Source organism: Natrix helvetica (genome assembly GCF_964273705.1).
Source record: "Natrix helvetica genome assembly, chromosome: 2".
Lineage (NCBI taxonomy): Eukaryota > Metazoa > Chordata > Lepidosauria > Squamata > Natricidae > Natrix > Natrix helvetica.
The window spans coordinates 75,534,638-75,552,900 of NC_138552.1; the positions used below are offsets into that span (position 1 = coordinate 75,534,638).

The 18,263-nt window shown below is 38.1% G+C and overlaps 1 protein-coding gene across 2 annotated transcripts in view; it reads right to left on the reverse strand.

Annotated features, from left to right (window-relative positions):
• Positions 1-1,910: 1,910 nt before the first annotated feature.
• The window catches only part of LOC309386661 (histone-arginine methyltransferase CARM1-like), a gene marked incomplete at its 3' end in the record, with an annotated part of 53,410 nt that continues 37,057 nt past the window's right edge, over positions 1,911-18,263 (reverse strand). Inside the window, exons 8-13 of one of the 2 annotated variants that reach the window (XM_081942307.1) lie at positions 10,002-10,083; positions 7,047-7,132; positions 6,135-6,224; positions 4,888-5,025; positions 2,672-2,761; positions 1,911-2,176 (exon numbers count right to left, since the gene is read on the reverse strand). In XM_081942307.1, the coding sequence (XP_081798433.1) occupies positions 2,167-2,176; positions 2,672-2,761; positions 4,888-5,025; positions 6,135-6,224; positions 7,047-7,132; positions 10,002-10,083 (496 nt within the window). Of the gene's footprint in view, positions 2,177-2,667; positions 2,762-4,887; positions 5,026-6,134; positions 6,225-7,046; positions 7,133-10,001; positions 10,084-18,263 lie in introns of those variants that run through there. The other variant, XM_081942308.1, reaches the window with a different exon arrangement.

An 18,263-nucleotide genomic window follows, 5' to 3' on the forward strand; every position in this document is an offset into this window, starting at 1 on the left:
GAGTAGGTCCTTCTCTGTGATGGGCCCAACCCTCTGGAATGACCTCCCCCCCGACATCCGAACTACCACCGACCTCCGCTCCTTCCGTCAAAAATTAAAGACTCACCTGTTTCAATCAGCTGGCCTGGCACTCTCTTAGTTTTGTCTCCCGGGGATATATTTTAATTGGGTTTGGGTATTTTAATTGGGGATGTTTTTTTAGGGTTTCTATAGTATATTTATTTCTTGTACAGTCTTATCTCCTCCATCCAAATGTTTAGTATTTAATTGTTTTATATTATTGTATTTTATCTGCATTTTATTTGACTGTACACCGCCCCGAGTCCCTTTTTGGGAGAGGGGGCGGTTTAGAAATCCAAGAAATAATAATAATAATAACAAAGCAATTAGTTAAACAAGGTTTTGTTAAATTGCAATATGTATCTACATATGATCAAATTGCTGACATGCTCAACAAACCGCTTCCAGCAGCTCAACACGAGTATCTGCAGAAGAAGATGTGCCTTATTTGATGATGCCCGCTCAACTAGCAAAAGAAGGGGTGTCACTGCGTTTATTTGGTTTGCCAGCTGTATTTGCATTCTGAGTTATACGGTAGAATGAACTGTTTCTTATCAGCAATGATTTACTGCGCATGTCATTACATCATATACTTTCTTCCTTCCTTTGTCTGTATGCAGGCAGGCAAAGGAGCTCTGCCAAGATGTGATTAATTTAGTTAGTAAGTTTGTATTTTTACTTTATTTGCATTAAAAAATTTTTTATTAGATTATGCCTCGGGTTTATTTCGCTTACTTCAAAGGTATGCTTTCAAGGAATGCCAAGATCCACACCTCGTTAATTCAGGGCGGAATTCACACCCTGGCACTCTTTTTGAAGCTCTAAACAATCCCTTGCAAAGTCCTAAACAATGATTCCATGTGAAATAGAACATGGTTAAATACTTCAGACTGCATCTATTTGGACATAAAACTTGACCAATTAAATGACCAACTAGAAACTCAAAATAAAAGTAAGAGGACTGGGGAAGGATGGTGGTGATGGTGGTTATAATACATTTTTGAAAATCACTCTGTTAAAACCTCTTTATATTTTACATATATTTTGTATATATTTCCATACTACATACAAATGGATGCAGAGGTTATATGCTCTTCAATCTAAAATTCATTTTAAGATTTTAAAAAGGCTGGATTGTTGAGTAACTCACAGGAGTTGTTTCTCTCCCCCTCCCCCCACCATTAACATTGGTATAGGTTGGTGACATCCATCAAGTAAGTACTCTAATGCCCTTTGCCACAAGGTAGTTAATTATTTATTATTGGCTAGCTGAAAATAAACTCTAGATATTTAAATGTTTTAATATTTAAATTACATTACCCATACTAAAACAGATTGAAGTATAATAGCTTTTTGTTCATATTATTCATACACACACAAACACACACAAACACACACACACACACACACACACACACACACACACGGTAGGTTATATGTTAAAAAATATTTCAGGGAAAGGAATAAAAGAGAAAGGAATGTCGGCATTACAAAGAGAAACCAAATACAATCTCCTGTAGCAATCCAATTTCACTTAAGTTTGAACACAGAGAATAATTGTCCCAAAGATGCTTTTTCCAAAAGGCAACTGGACTGCCTTGGTTTTTGCTTTGAAAACGTTTTGCTTCTCTCATTCAAGAAGTAAAATGTTTTCAAAGAAAAAAACAAGGAAGTCCAGTTGCCTTTTGGAAAAAGCACTTTTGGGGCACCCATGACCTGGATGGTTGAGAATTTCCATTGACAAACAGAAAAATTCCAAAGAGCAACGTGGGACTAACATTTCAAATTTATACAGTACATATTTACTTGCTCCTGCTGATTCTGCTATAACAAATTTCAAAGTAAAAATGCTACGTCAACCAAGTATCATTTATTCATTACAGCGGATTACAGTTCCAAACAGATGTGTTTAAACGCTGGAGATATACATCTGAAAAAATAGTTTTCACAAATATTATACAATTTGTAGAAAATATTTTTTTTTTAATACGTACATACAGATTTCACAGAAGCAGCAATGCCAATATGCTCGTATTTAACTGTTCAGAGACTCCTTGGTTTGTTTATAATCCTGGCTGTTCTTCCAGCAGCTTAGTTTCATCAAATCTAAGCGTACCTATGAAAATGTTTCAAAAAGTAAAAGTTGGATGATGCGTACAAGATGTTTCAGCAGATAGAATTTGCACAACGACAGCTCTATCTGGATGCATGCAATGACATAATGAAAGCCACATGCCTTCGTTTATTTTCACTGAAATCGCCACATGGCCATAAATCTAACTTGTATCATATCGTGGTGGCCACATCATCACATTCACAATTACGATTACAATGAAGACATTATGAGAAAACTGAAGATTAAGGGGTACCCAACATTGCATCAAACCGAGTGGGGGAAACAAAGTATGAAAATTGGAAAGATGGGGTGGGGTGGGCCCCCCGCTCTAGTCATTTATAGATGGCAAAGGTTAAACTTTGGGTTCAATGCTAATAAGCAACGTTTCTTCTTCCTAACAAGAGACAGCATTAGATGTTTACTTATACATTCTAAAATAGAAATCAGGTTATAATTCATAGCAATTACTATGAATCAAAGCTCGAGGCTTCTTACCTAAAGAATGGGTTCTTTAAATCAAGCACATTGCCTGATTTAAAGCCCGTCTCATCCACTATGGCAACAATCTGGATGTCATAACTCTGCCTGCATCATAAATAGGAAATACAGTTTTAATGTAAGCAATTGGTTATGTAATCTCTATTGAATAATAAGTGGGTTGATACTCTGGCTTTGATCATTTGACTCTGGAATGAAATTACTGTTTTGTACACATTCTCCAGAACTTTTTTTTTTTTCATAAAAATGTATTAGCAGTGCTGAATTTGGGAGTGAGGGCTTTCCAATGCAGATACAAAAGAAACATTTGGCTTTTCCAACAAGCCGGCCTGGCCTGAACAAAATAAAATAAATGATTGATGTAATTGTTAATTTTAATCTAATTTTTTTAATGTTATTGTTCATATTAATTGGGTTTGTTTTTGGAGACGCTATCTAATTTATTTTTTAACTTTTGTAATATGTGGTGTTTTTTTAATGCTGTACGCCGCCCTGAGTCCTTTGGGAGAAGGGCAGCATATAAATCCAACAAACAAACAAACAAACATTTGGGTTCTGTCATGGATTTATGTCACTGCAAAATCAAAGATTTTGATAGTTTGATCATATCGCTCCTGACGGGTTTTTAATTTTGTAATTTTATTTAGGGGATTTTAAATTGTGATCTTAATTGTTTCTATTTATCTTTCTACCTCCTCCACGTATACGTCCTTATGTTTGTGTATGTACTGTCTATATCTGTATTCTATGTGTTTTTATTGTACGCCGCCCCGAGTCCTTCGGGAGAGGGTGCGGCTAACAAATAAATTATTATTTTTTTATTATTATTATTATTATTATTATTATTATTATTATTATTATTATTATTATTATTATTATTATTATTATTATTATTATTATTATTATTATTATTATTAAAGAGATTGAACGTGGGAATTAATGTAGCTGTGAGCGGTGAGCGGTCCTTGATGCTCTCAGTCTGAATTTGTTTGTTTTCTTGTAGACATTTCATTACCCAAGCTAGGTAACCTAGCTAATGTCATCCGCAAACTCCACTCCTTACTAGCACTGATGACATTACCTAGTTTGGTAATGAAATGTCTGCAAGAAAACAAGCGAGCTCAGAGTGCACCAAGGATGCCTTATTTCAACCCTGAGCTACAAATGTACTCTTTCATTGGTAATGCATTTGTCTTTGTAGTACATATGTTTGAGACTTCAGAAGCAAAGTTTTGAAGAATGAGCTCAGGCATCATTAGTGCATAACATTATCAGTAATGTTGTAAATAATGTTAAGATAAAAATTGAGCTATTACAAATAAGTCCCTTTGGTAGAAGTAGCCCTTGAGTTACAACTATTTATTTAACTACAGTTATGGCAGCTTCAGAAAAGTGTCTTATGATCCATCCTCCAAGTTGTGACAGGAAAACAGAATACTACAGCTAATTCAGAAAGTGTACACACCCCTGTTAAAAAGCCAAGTGTTTGAGATGTTTAAAAAAAAAATCAGACCAAGATAAATCACTTCAGAATTTTTCCACCTTTCATATAACATATAAACTATACCAGTGATGGCAAACCTTTTCAACACCGAGGGCCCAAACCGGAATGTGCGCGCGCACATGCGCCAGAGCCCCAGAAACCCAAAGACCAGCTGGCCGGTGCACCTGCCCACAGAGAGGGCTCTGCCAGAGATGGCACGCATGCCATAGGTTCGCCATCATGGAACTTTACAATTCAATTGAAAAACATGCTAATCTTTTAGGAGGGAAAAAATAAAAAAAAATTACAATAACATTGGTTCTTTGGAAGTGGTTACCTCTTCCATGGCAGCCATTTTGTGAATGGGGAAGCCCTTCAGGCAACCATTGGGCAAGAACACTCATAGATGTCTTCAGATGTGCCCACCAGAAGTGGAGATTCTGGACATCCACAACAACTAACCACTGGTGTACTGTATTAATATGCATGCACTGGTTCTTATTTATATCTATAATTTTTTTGCAGGTCCTGCTAGCATTTTTTTCCCTAGCTAAACACATCTGCTGCTACATCAGATTGCCCAAAATACATCTCTATGGACTCCACCAGTGTTAAAAGTAACAGGAAACAACTAACGTTATTCCACTGAAAATAATTATTCCACTAGACATTACGTAAGACAGCTGGACAGAATTAACCTTTCATACAACCATGAAAGAAATCTACTTACCGTTTATTTGCTACAAATAAGACTTCCCCTGAAAGTGTCTCCCCTTCTTTGGCAAAGAGAGGAGTTTGAAAAAGGCAGCGCACTTGATACCAATGGGTCAGAGGCTCTGTTGGAGCAGTGGAGAGCCAAACGGTTACCCTTAAAATGAGAAATCAATGGGAGGACATGGAAATTAAGATTGTTGTAAAGCAATTTTCTGAATGTTCAAAAAAAGAAAACGATAATAGCACAGTTCCTACATTGTTATTTTGAGAACAGATGGAACTTCCCCTTAATAGAAAGAGTTATCGTTCTTAAAACAAATGCTTTCTTAATCAGAAGATTTATGGTCTAAATAAGGTAACGATTCCCCTCGCACATATGTGCTAGTCGTTCCCAACTCTAGGGGGCGGTGCTCATCTCTGTTTCAAAGCCAAAGAGCCAGCGCTGTCCGAAGACGTCTCTGTGGTCATGTGGCCGGCATGACTGAATGCTGAAGGTGCACGGAAAGCTGTTACCGTCCCACCAAAGTTGGTTCCTGTTTTTCTACTTGCATTTTTTACATGCTTTTGAACTGCTAGGTTGGCAGAAGCTGTGACAAGTTATGGGAGCTCACTGTGCTAGGGATTTGAATCACCAAAGTGCCGTCTTTTCTGATCAACAAGCACAGCATCTCAGCCACAGAGCCACTTTGTCCCTTTACTGGTCTAAATATATGCTTTAAAAATATACTCTAAAACAGCAGCCCCCAACTTTTTGAGCACCGGGGACCAATTCCATGGAGAAAGGTTTTTTCACGGACTGGAGGGAGCATGGTTTTGCATGCTGCCCATATCCCACTGACATGACGTGGCCCGATTGTGGCATGCCACCAACCGATGCTGTTCCATGGACCGGGCTTGGGGACCCCTGCTCTAAAATGACAAAATAGACTTAGAGTCTGGTAACACATTCAAGGCTAACCAGTTTCATTGTGGTATAGGTTTCTGATGGTGGGACCTTTTGTTTTCAAAATCATATGTGGCTATAATGTTGGTCAATCCTGAAGATGCAGCGAGATTCCTAGTCTATTTTATTGCCATGGATTTTGGATTCTTTCCTTTCCTCCCATCGTCTTGTAAAATGTTAATTTTTGGATGATACCCTAAATCCACTCAGGACATGATTTGTTTTTGATTGACCACATTTTCTAAAACAGCCTAAATTAGTATTTATTTTTGATGTGGCCAACTTAATCAAAGTTAGGAAAAAAAGGAGAAAATACATACAGTGAGCCAACAAATGCCACATCAAACCAAAATGCCAAGCCGTGAATTAATCCAGATTGCATCATTTGAAATACAAAAGGGATTTCCACTCTGCAGAAGGAAATAAGAAAAGATTAACAACATAATTAGAAAACCGCAATTAAAAATATGAAAGTGTCATGAAGATCAGCATTCTTAAAACATTTGATTAGAAATCAAATTAAATAGATTTTCATCCAAGGAATTGTATCAAAAGTAATAGTTTTTCTGGATTAAATATTTACTAAGCATATTTACTAAATTTAGCACCGTGCAGTCTTAAAAAAAAATGACTGGAGTCCAAAGGCAAAGAAAATTAATTTCTTTAATTGGGTCACTTTATACTAAAACCATCCACTCTAAATAACTATAATACTATTGTTATTTTAGTAGAGCACTTTTTTTTCTTCCATTCAATTGTGTCCAATTCTTGGAGACTGCTTGGACTAGTCCCTGCAGTTTTCTTGGCAAGGTTTTTCAGCAGTGGTTTGCTATTGCCTCCTTCCTAGGGCTTAGAGAAAATGATTGGCCTAAGGCAGGGGTGTCCAAACTTGGCAACTTTAAGACTTGTGGACTTCAACTCCCCGCTCTGCTGGCTGGGGAATTCTGGGAGTTGAAGTCCACAAGTCTTAAAGTTGCCAAGTTTGGACACCCCTGGCCTAAGGTCACCCAGCTGGCTTTGTGTCTATGGCAGGATTGGAACTTAGGATCTCCTGATTTCTAGCCTGCTGCCTTAACCAGACTGGCTTTCTAGAACACATTATTCTAGGATAAGAAAGAACTACATATTTTGAGTGTATCCCCACAGTGACTAGCTTGCTAATAGAGCGAAAACTATACCAGCAAATAGCGGTTTAAAATGGAACAGGGTGAAATGGGACAATATACTCCCACCTATGCAAATCTTCCTCTTCGGCTTCTAGAAAACTGACAGTGTATTTCACAGTCCGGGCCATCAAAATTCTAATGTCAAATGTGTCCTGCGAATAAAAATGGAAAAGAAGAACAGATATTATGATCTAGAGTAGGGTTGAAAACTAGGTCTGACAACTTCCATATGAAATCCCAATGTTAAATATAAAAATAAATTTGTTGAAATCTTGTGAAATCAATATTTTCACATGGTTTTTCATTTTAAGATAGAATCTCAAGGTTTTATGAGATATTTGCATTTTCATGTGAGATTTTTACATTCGCTAATGGGACTAGGCAACATCTTATTGGGTGTGCACGTGTGTAAGAAAAAAACTGGTGGTAAGCTTAAGAATTCCTTCCTTGAACCCAACATCAACACCAACCCAAGCCAAAATAAATGTTAAGTCTCCTTCAAGTCAAACTAAGTTCCTGTTTTCTTCTTTGGCAAGTCCATTCTGTTTTCTTAGTAGCATGGAAGTGATTTATTACTGCCAATGTCTAAGATTATTTTTTTACAACCCAGTCTAGCCTACACTACAGCACTGATATTTCCTACAAATCGCTCATCCAGGTAATAACCCATACAGGTAATTATCAAGTATAAAAAACTTTGGGACCAGTCAAAGTAATCTTGAGGTGTAAAAGAGGCAAAAACTATTTATTATTATATAATAGAAATTGGCACATTGTAGAGAAACAAATAGCAGCTCCAGAGATCCAGGCAGTCCTACATAATTCCACTTGATTCCCCCCCCCCCTGTTTTTGGAAAAAATACAGTGAATATAAAGAATATACGTTTTCATAAATTAACCTGTTATGCCTTTCACTTAAAAATCATTTTCCATAAACATGTTCTACATAAACTCTTCCTGTCCAAATAAAATCCTCTGAATTCATTTCAACAATAAATTATAGATTTTTCATTATTTTAGATCAGATTATCATAAATTACAGTTTTTAAAACATTAGCAATATTTGTCACTGATGAATATTTTCAAGCAATCAAATAACACATATACTCCTACTACTATCTGGGCCTGTGACAAAAAAAAATTAACAAAGAGGGAAAGGAGATTTAGCAATATGGTTAAAGATTTTGGAGTTATTTTGTTTATAATGTAACTTCCAGGTTCTTTTTCTCTTTTTTATTAAAAAAATGCATGTTACATATTGATCCTTTAGTGCTGCTTTATATATATTCATCTGTTTAGCATATGTAAGTGAATCAATTTAAAATGAGTACTTCTGATGCCATTTCTGTGCATTTTTAAAAAGAATTGGCTGTGCTGTACTTCAAGACATATTTATACATCCAGAAATGGATGCTAAGTATCAGCCTTTTCCTTTATTTTCTGTGAGTACATTATCACCATAAATTATTTCACCAAGGAAGAGAGAGAAAAAAAAATTTTTTTTCTCTTGTTGCAACTGGAAAATCTGTTTGGAATACACTGATTTCGACTAGAAAAATAGCAATGACGTGAACTAAGCAACTATTCCTGGGATACCGTTTCTTTTCTTATTTTGGATATTTTGGGTTGGAAATACAGATGGTCCCTGGGTTACGACGGTAATTTGGTCTGGAATTTCCATTGTTAAGCAATACGGTTGCAGAACAGGACATCATGGGACTGCATCACTTAGGAATTAATCCTGGAACTCCCTGTCATCCTTAAGCAAATATTGTGAGTCATTAAGCAAGGATCTCCCTTCAAATTCCTGCAAGCTTCCAATTGGCAAAGTCAAAGACAAGGCTGGAAGGAAGTCTTAAGTCCTGGTTGGCTTGCAAGGCAGCCAGTGGGCAGGTAAGAAGGTCGGAGAAGGTGCATATGGGTTGGGGTGGGGGATGGCCATGTTGGGGGTTCTAGGTATGCCCGTGCATTATGATGTATGAGACCCCTAAGCTCTTGTACTCCATAGCCACGTTCCTCAGGAAAAGATTGCAGGAATATGAGCAACTTACCAAAGCGATTTGCAAACTTTCCTGCCAGTTTCCACATTGACTTTGCTTGTGGGAAGCTGGTAGGAAGGATCGCAAATGGTGATCACATGACAAAAGGGATCTTGCAACTGTCGTGAGTGCAAATCACCCATGACCATCTGGGCCCTGGGATGGGCGGAACTTTGACTTAGAGGACCAATCATAAGTACAGGTGGTCCTCGACTTACGACCACAACTGAGCCCAAAGTTTTTGTTGCCGAGTGAGACGTTTGTTAACTGAGTTTTGCCCCCATCTTACGATTTTCCCCGTCATGGTTGCTAAATGAATCGCTGCAGTTCTTAAGTTAGTAACTCGGTTGTTAAGTGAATCTGGCTTCCCCGTTGACTTTGCTTGTCAGAAGGTTGAAAAAGGAAATCACATGACCCTGGGACACTGCAACCGTCATAAATATGAACCAATGATCAAGGGCCTGAATGTAAATCATGTGGCCATGAGGATGCTGCAATGGTCATAACTGTGAAAAGTGGTCGTATGTCATTTTTTAAAGTGCCGCTGTAACTTTGAATGGTCTCTAAGTGAACTGTTGTAAGTCGGGGACTACCTGTACCACCTGTTCAGCATCCTTGTGACTTCAAACAGTTGTTGACCAAGTATTTGTTAACTGAGGACTACATATACAAAAAAGGGAAAAAACTATGAAGAGTTAAGGACAGAACGTAGAGGTTTATTTTAATTGTAATGAAGGTCTCGGACAGGACATTATAGGCTAACTTTAATAAGCTGTAAAAGAGCAAAGTGTGGCTTCAGAAGAAACTTTGCTAAGATGAGGACAATCAGTTGGTGAGAACTTTGAAAAAACTGAGCCTTTTTTGAAGGACGTGTTCTGGGAAATCTCAAAAGCACCCAGAGGGGGGGAAAATGGCTGACTTCGGAATATAATGCAAAAGAAAGACAAAGCATTAAAAAAAAGAAAAATAGCAATTAACTTACTACAATGGGCTGTCTGAAGTACTCATCTACAGCTGCATTACGGAGACTGGATAGATTTACCCCATAAAAACATTGCTGATACCTGGAAGGAAGAATGTATTTGTTTTGCTTTTTAAATTAAATTCAGAGAAAGAAGTCTTACGGATCTCGTATAACGACATCAGATCCATGCATATTATTAAAAAACGAGCATTCTCTCTCTCTCTCTCTCTCTCTCTCTCTCTCTCTCTCTCTCTCTCAGTCTTGCTCTCTCAAAACATGTAGACTGCCCAAAGCACTTTTTAATTGTAGTGTATATTCTGACTCAGTGTGTTTGTTTATTGCTAACTGCTTAATGGAGTAATTAACTCTGTAGGAAAAAAAGTCCAGAGCATTAAGCAATTTGGTTAAATTTTGAAAGAATTAATGGTCACCATTCAGCTACAACATTAATTGTGGTACTTATGTGCTACAACTCTCCCTAAACCTTGGACCTATAGGCAGAAGCTGGCTTTTACAACCACATCATGCATGGAATCTGGATTTCACAGGTGTTGGGTTTTTTTCCCAGAGGAAAATAATATTTTTAAAGGCAAAACAGACGAAGATCTCTAAGTAAGAAATGACTTAGCAAGGAAACTCTGGCCCTTGGAATGGATTTTAAGCGCCAATTGAGGAAGAACTACGGTACAACTAGGCAAGAGAAAAGTCCAGGCTTGAACCAAATCAAAACGTTCCTATATTAGGACCATATATATGAATGAAGATGAGAAGGAATGGCCAAAAAAAATTATAGCAGACTCAGTCAATCAAAGACAGCAAGCACCTGGACATAATGGAAATGTTCAATTTTTGAACCAAGGTTGTGCTCCACAGGGATCTCAATAGCATTGACACCAAATACTTGGGCTTGCACAAAGAATTGCTTCACAGAATTCTTAATCCTGGTCTAAGAGCCAAAGAAGTAATTATAGATTTGTGGCTGATGCCATCCTGATCTTTGCTATCCATTAGAAGGGTGATGATAACATTTTTGCAAATGGGTTATTTTCCCAACTAGAACTCTATACTGGGTAATTAAACAGCAGCAGATTGATCTGTAATTAGATATCTATAATACAATATTCTACTATCTCAGGACTTTTAATTTAGTTAACAAAAGCATGAATATGTCTCTTAATTCAACTTATAGACAAGGTATATGATGAGCAAGAGCAAGGAAAAGTTTTTATTTGTGGCCATGCTATTGACTTTGGACACTCTTTTCAGAACAGAAATGGAGATTAAATGGCTATCCAGAGCCATGGTTTTGAGGAGTACCTTAAATAAAGATAAAACTACAAAAGCTAGCACAGATATCCTTTTTGACAACTGGTACAATTAATAAGTAAGAAATATATGAATCTGAACAGCTGTGCCGTTATTTAGCCAGAATTCAAAGGAACCTGGATCCAGGTGGTGTAAGTGGAGGATATGGCAATGTGATAATGGCATATTAATTCGAACAGCCTTTTCCAAGTAGCTTGTCTGCAGGAGATAATGAAAATAATGGGCCAACACATCTGCAGGACAACCAAGCTAGGCAAGGGTGAATTAAAAAACCTGCCTGAGCATATTTATGTTGTCAATTTGAGAACCTACCTCTTCTTTTTCAAATTTTTGCTTCACCGAGTTCGGTTTCTTTACTGATACGTCATATCAATTGGGATTTTATTGATCTTGAATGATACTTCATATCAACATATGTATGTCATTCTCACATGCAGAATTTTATTACCACATAAAGCACTGCTATAAGTACTGATGTTCATGCAGAAGTGGTTTCCAGAGTTGAGTGCAGCAAAATCCAATATTCAGAAGTTCCAAAACCTCATCAAGTCAATATCACATACTCAACAATTTTAGAAAGCAACAACAAGCAGAAAACCATTTTCATTGGAAAATGACATGCTATTACGAGAGAAAGAAGTACGCATTCATTCAAACAAACAAGACCCCAAGGAATGTCTGCTAAAAGCACACTTCTCAACACAACAAGAATTACTGCTATACAAATAATTTTGAACCACAAACTTAGCATTGCACAGTTTAATGGAAAGTAATGGAAAGTAATTTAAGGGGAGTTAGTTCTATAAGAAACCACGTTTAAGATAAAAATAAAGATCAACTTTGCATTGCAGGGTCAGAGTAACCATAAAGTCAGATACCATAGTAAGCAGAGCACATAAGATGTGCAAGTTTTCTCCAACACAAAAATTACATCTAGGCAAGAAAACAAAACAGCTTATAGAACTAGTTAATGTTTTCTACCTTAAAAAATAAAAAGGCCACAACATATTTACTGTTACAAGAGAATTATATAGTTCTATATTTACAGTTCTCTTTCTACTTATAGAACTAAAAATAAAGTGATTAAAACATTCCAAAATAATATTTTCAGCCAATTTTGAAGGACAATAATATTAAAGTTAAGCTTTTATATTTATATATTTCTTCCAGTGACCTTAGAGGGATCCTATTAGAGAAAATTACAATCTTCAAATTGAATTTGTGGTCATAGATGTGTTTGTACCACTTTCTTGCAAAAGTATGGGAAGAGTTTGACATTACTTTTTTCCAGAATGTATTCTGAAATTCTCAATCCATCCTAAAATTCTGGCTTTCCCACATGATCTCACATGTAAGTGTTAATCAGAGACAACCCTTGTTTAGCTTTCTAGATTAGCCAAAATATTTGTAAAAGAAATGTTTCACTGTCTGTACAATGCAACTTGTACAGAGTAAAGAACTGCTACCATTGCAAAAATACAGTGGAAGATATATTGCTCTCCATTAATCTTCAGCTATTCCAAAAGATATTCTAAATCAGGGGTGTCAAAGTCATGGCATCACGGTGGTGTCACATGATGTATCAGGACTTGACCCCCTTCAATAAGCCAGGTGTGGGCGTGGCCAGCATGTGACGCATCCAGCCCATGGGCCGTGAGTTTGACAGCCCTGTTCAAAATGATCAGCCTTCCATCCTTCCCAAACATTTTAAAATGTACCGAAGATTAATTCAGGCTGTTTACAGATCTAATAAGGAATAATGACACTATGAGTATGATCATCTCCCTCTATTTCCAAGTACTATATAGAAATCCAAGAATTGACAACCAATTTCAGATTTCTGGCTAATAACTGAGTATAGATGGTTACTGGAAATACAAGGCAATGTTGCAATACACTGAAATTTTTGAAGCTGTGTTTGCTGAAATAGCATTTCTCCCTGCAAGGTTAAAAAGTGGGTGGGGGCTGTGGCATATAGACATACTGTAGTCGCAGTCCGCAGTCGTGGCGTCATACAATTGGTTAAGGGTGAGGTTGTGACTATGCCTGTTCTACATCTGAACTGCACCATTAAGATGATAAGAGAGAAGTGCCTATATACTTTCCTCAAGTACATATCTCCATTCCATAATCCTGTTCTTAATTTTCCATTTTGTCACTAAGCCTATGCATCTCAAACTGTAAAATATTCTCTAAAAGGATTTCTGCTTAGCAAGCTCATTACTGTATTCTTACAATTCCAGATAATTGCCGTTTTTATTTTTCTCCATAGAGTGTAGCCATGGGATTGCTACCTATTTATTATTTTGCAATTTTTAGTTTAGTTTTTTACATTTATATTTAACTATTTAATTATATTTGTAAGAGCCTACATCTGAAGACTACATCTTGTACATTGTAAGTACAATGTAATGAATGGGCACGTGTGTCTGTGTGCGCATACGCACATAAATTAAACTGCATACACTTATCTGTGTACATCTGTGATAAATTTAAATTTATGTTTGCAAATGGAAGTGCATAATTATTATAAGTACATTTGTGGAAGCAGTAGGAGAGAGACAACTTAAAAGGAAGTGCAAAGAGAAAATGCTATAAATAATTTTCTCTACACATCATGAATTATCATGGGGTCCTTAATTACATCTTTTTAATGAGCTGTTAAATGACTCCTAAAGTAAACAAGTGCCTAACAAAATCCATCTTAAAATGCACTGCAGGCATCTGTCTATGTACTAATAAAAAGAACACAGAATAATTAAGGAGAATTTAGAAAGTCTTGTTGAGATTCCCAGTTTGGAATAAATTATCTTGCAGGTGTTTCAGTACTTCTCTTTCTATAAATATTGTGCGTAATTGTATATGATTGGCTTTGTATGCAGCCATTCATTTCCATTACAACAGTAAGAAAAAGCAGAGCAGAGCAAACATATCTTGTGTTCATTTTGTTCTATTGTAAAATGACTATGTCATCCTCAGGCAGCATCCATGCTGCAAGACTAGTCACATAGCAATAATACACAATCACATAGAAACTAGTGATAATTCACAGTAGTGGTAGTGGAGAGGGGAATATTTGCTTTTCAATGAAGGAAAGCAAGAAACAGAAAGAAAGGTCTATATTGCAGAGTAGGCTCACACAAATGCATTGATACAGCAGCCTATCTTGACCTTGTAAATGGCAAGAAGAACATCATGGGGGAATGTACAAAATGCCATACTCCTTTCCCTTAGCTGGAATACATGATAACATTTCATGATCAGGGGTGGGCTGCTGGAGCTTTACATGGGTTTGGAAAACCTCTAGCTAAGATTCTGTGCAGAACTCTCAAATCCCACTCCTGGCTGGCCCTGCCCACCCCACCCCTCCCAGCAGTCTCCACGCGGCCTGTTTTGGATGCAGGTCAGTGCAGGGTGCACACTGAGGCTTGGGGAGGGTGAAAAACGAGCTCACTAGAAGTTCGGGAGGGCTGGAAACAGGCCGTTTCCAGTCTCTATAGGTCCTCCGGAGCCTGGGGAGGTTGTTTTCACCCTCCAGGGGGCTCGAGAAAAGCCTCCGGAGATTGGGGAGGGCAAAAATGCCCCCCTGTGGTGCAGGAGGCTGACTAAGCCGCACCCACCATGGCCACGCCCACCCAGCAACCGGGCAGAGAACCCCTTGCTAAAATTTTTGAAACCTACCCCTGTTCAGAATGATCAGCTATGTGGACTCAGTTGGCTGACTGTTCTTCAAGTACATGGTCCTAAGCATACTACGTTCAGATGGCCCACGTGGTAACTGCATATACTGCCTAAGTAGTTCTTACATTCTAGAACTGTTTTTATGAAGTACAGAGGGTCATCTCAACCATGAACAATTTTTGGGGGGTAAATCCTCTTTGAACAATATCTCATAAAAGGGCATGAGAGGGCAGAAGGTCTCAAGATTAGTTACTGGCATTTTGGGCAAAGCCATTCTAGGTCAACAGCACTGATCAATGACTTGAGTTAGTCACCCAGGTGGCTTTCATGACTAATTAAGGCTTAGTGCTCACAGCCTCCTGGTTTCTAGATCAGCATCTTCTCCATTATTTTAAACGGGTACACTTATAACACTTACAGGGTTCTGGATTTTATAACTTATGACACATTCTTTCCAGATGTCATGCTCTGCGTTCTCTTGTGGCGATCTATAATACATGGCGTTCTTGGTGCTCTCTGAGCTTGCTTGCTTGCTTGCTTGCAGATGTAAACTGTAAACTGTATCACAATATTCTGAAACATGCAAAACTGTATGAAATGAATGAGTTATTCTCAATAGAGTTCTGAACAAAATAAATCTTTCTAGATTATAGGAGCTACAATACCCATTGACAAATGTTTTCCTCAAATGCAGAAGCATGTAAGTTATTGTCTCCAGAAAAAAGAATGTTATTTACAAAAGCAACTTATATAATGATTAAAATGGGAAAGGACAGAAAGAAATGGGAGAGAAAATAGACATAAGCAATCAAGCAGACAAGTGGGTGAACAGCCTAATAAATAGCTACTTAATCAGATGGACAGAAATCTGAGGAGAAACACTTTAAATCACAAGTACTCCATCTTAATTAACTCATTATAATTGAGGGTGGAAAATTCCTCTGACACTTTCCAATATTCTCTCTTTAGTCCAAGCTAGATATCCTATGAAATATAAAAGGGTCTGGTAACAACTAGCAACCAACAAATGTTATTAAAAAGGAATAAGCTTTTGTTAATTACACCTCAATTCATCACATGCAGTGCCTTTCAAACTTGGCAACTTTAAGATGTGTGGACTTCAACTCTGGCCATACTGGTAGGTGAATTCGGTGACTTCAACTCTACACCTTTCAAATTTGCCAAGACTGAAAAACAATGCGTTAAACCAGAGTTCCCTGATGCTTTGCAGACCAGGGAGGGGGAGGGGATGGCTCGTGCAAGCGGCTGGCAAGTGAGTGTGCATAGCTCCATATGCGTGAGCAGCATGCATGGATGCCTAACACTCACACAAATGGAGTGTGCACATGCCGCTCACGCAAGTGCGGATGTCATGCGCATGCGCACTTGCTAGCCCTTTCCACTGTCCAGTTGCAAGCCCCTCACGGCCCACAGGCTGGGGATCTCTGGGTTAAACTGATACAGGATTTAAATTAGAATAAAGGGAGGGGGCAGATGCCAAGGTAGGGGGAAATGGTGATTATGCTATTCCAATAATATGTGAAAAGATCACCAATTATCTAATACACTTTCTTTCTCCTAATAATCCTAATGCATTAAACGCTTTGTGTCTTTAAAAAAATCCGTGTAACTTTTTGCTATTTATTTATTTAAACACTTTATATAGTTTCTTATCTCACAATATCTTTAACCTAGCTTAAAGCAGAGAAAAACTCAGAGTTATAGTCCAGGTCTCAGTTCTGCCAAACAGTGGCTGACACCCTCCCCCCAAAAAATGGTTTAAGAAATCACTGGAATCAGTGGTGAAATCTAATTTTTTTGGTCACCAGTTCTGTGGGCGTGGGGGGAGGGGTTCATGTGACTGGGCAGGTGTGGCCAATTTTTCCCCCCACTTTTTAAAGCATTTTTTTCCTGCCTATTTGCCTGAACCGGCAGGGGAAAATGCTTTAAAAAGTGAGGGGAAAAGGTTCCGACGATTGCGCAGATCAGCTGTGAGCCGCGTGATTGTCAGAAACTACACACACACACACACAAACACACACACATACACACACACACACTTTTTAAAGCATTTTTTTCCTGCTGGTTCAAATCACAGCTGAGCCATGCGATCCTCAGAAGTTTTTTTTATTACCGGTTCACAGAACCTGGGACAATCGTCCCTACCGGTTTGGCCGAACTGGAAGGATTTCACCCCTGACTGGAATCAATAAAGAAGAATAAAGGAGAATATTTGTAGCTCAGGATTGAAATGGAGGAACCCTTCATTTCATTGATGTTCTCTGAACATTTTGTTTTCTTGCAATAAATGGCACATTTGTTTCAGGTTCAAAAGAGAACAATTTCCCTAGTCTCTGCACGTTGTTACATTCAAGCAGTGCCCTCCTTCGTTCACACTTTCATTTTTATGCCATATGCTCTTATTGGGGATCTCCCAAACTTGGAATGATAGCTACCAGTTGAAGCCGCGTCATCCTCAAGGCCCTGCATCCTCAATGTCATCCAAACATCTTCATTCCTTTATTGTGGTGTCTCCAAATGGAATCAGTCTAAATCAGGGGTGTCCAAACTTGGGAACTTTAAGACTTGTGGACTTTAACTCCCAGAATTCCCCAGCCAGCATGGCTGGCTGGGGAATTCAGGGAGTTGAAGTCCACAAGTCTTAAAGTTCCCAAGTTTGGACACCCCTGGTCTAAATTATTTTAGCCGAAACATAGAACCAGATGATGCATAGAACTGCAGCTAAAGTACAGGTAGTCCTCGACTTACGAACACAGTTGAGCCCAGAATTTATGTTGCTAATGAGAAATTTGTCAAGTGGATTTTGCCTCATTTTTGCAACTTTTCTTGCCACATTTGTTAAGTGATCACTGCAGTTGTTAATCCCACGGTTGTTAACTGAATCTGGCTCCCCCGTTGACTTCTCTTGCCAGAAGTTCACTGATCATGTGACCCTGGGACACTGCAACTGTCATAAATATGAACCAGTTGTCAAGCATCCAAATGTAAATCGTACATTATGGGGATGCTGCAATGGTCGTAAGTGTGAAAAATGGTTGTAAGTCACTTTTTTCAGTGCCGCTGTAACTTTGAACGGTCACTAAAAGAACTGTTGTAAGTCAAGGACTACCTTTATTTCTCATTTTGTCACAAGGTGATGAGAACTTGTTCCAGGGGATGAAACCTTAAGGCACACTGAATTCAACTTAAATGTGATACGACCATGATGGCAAACTTGTGGCATGCATGCCAGAGGTGGCCCGCAGAGCTCTC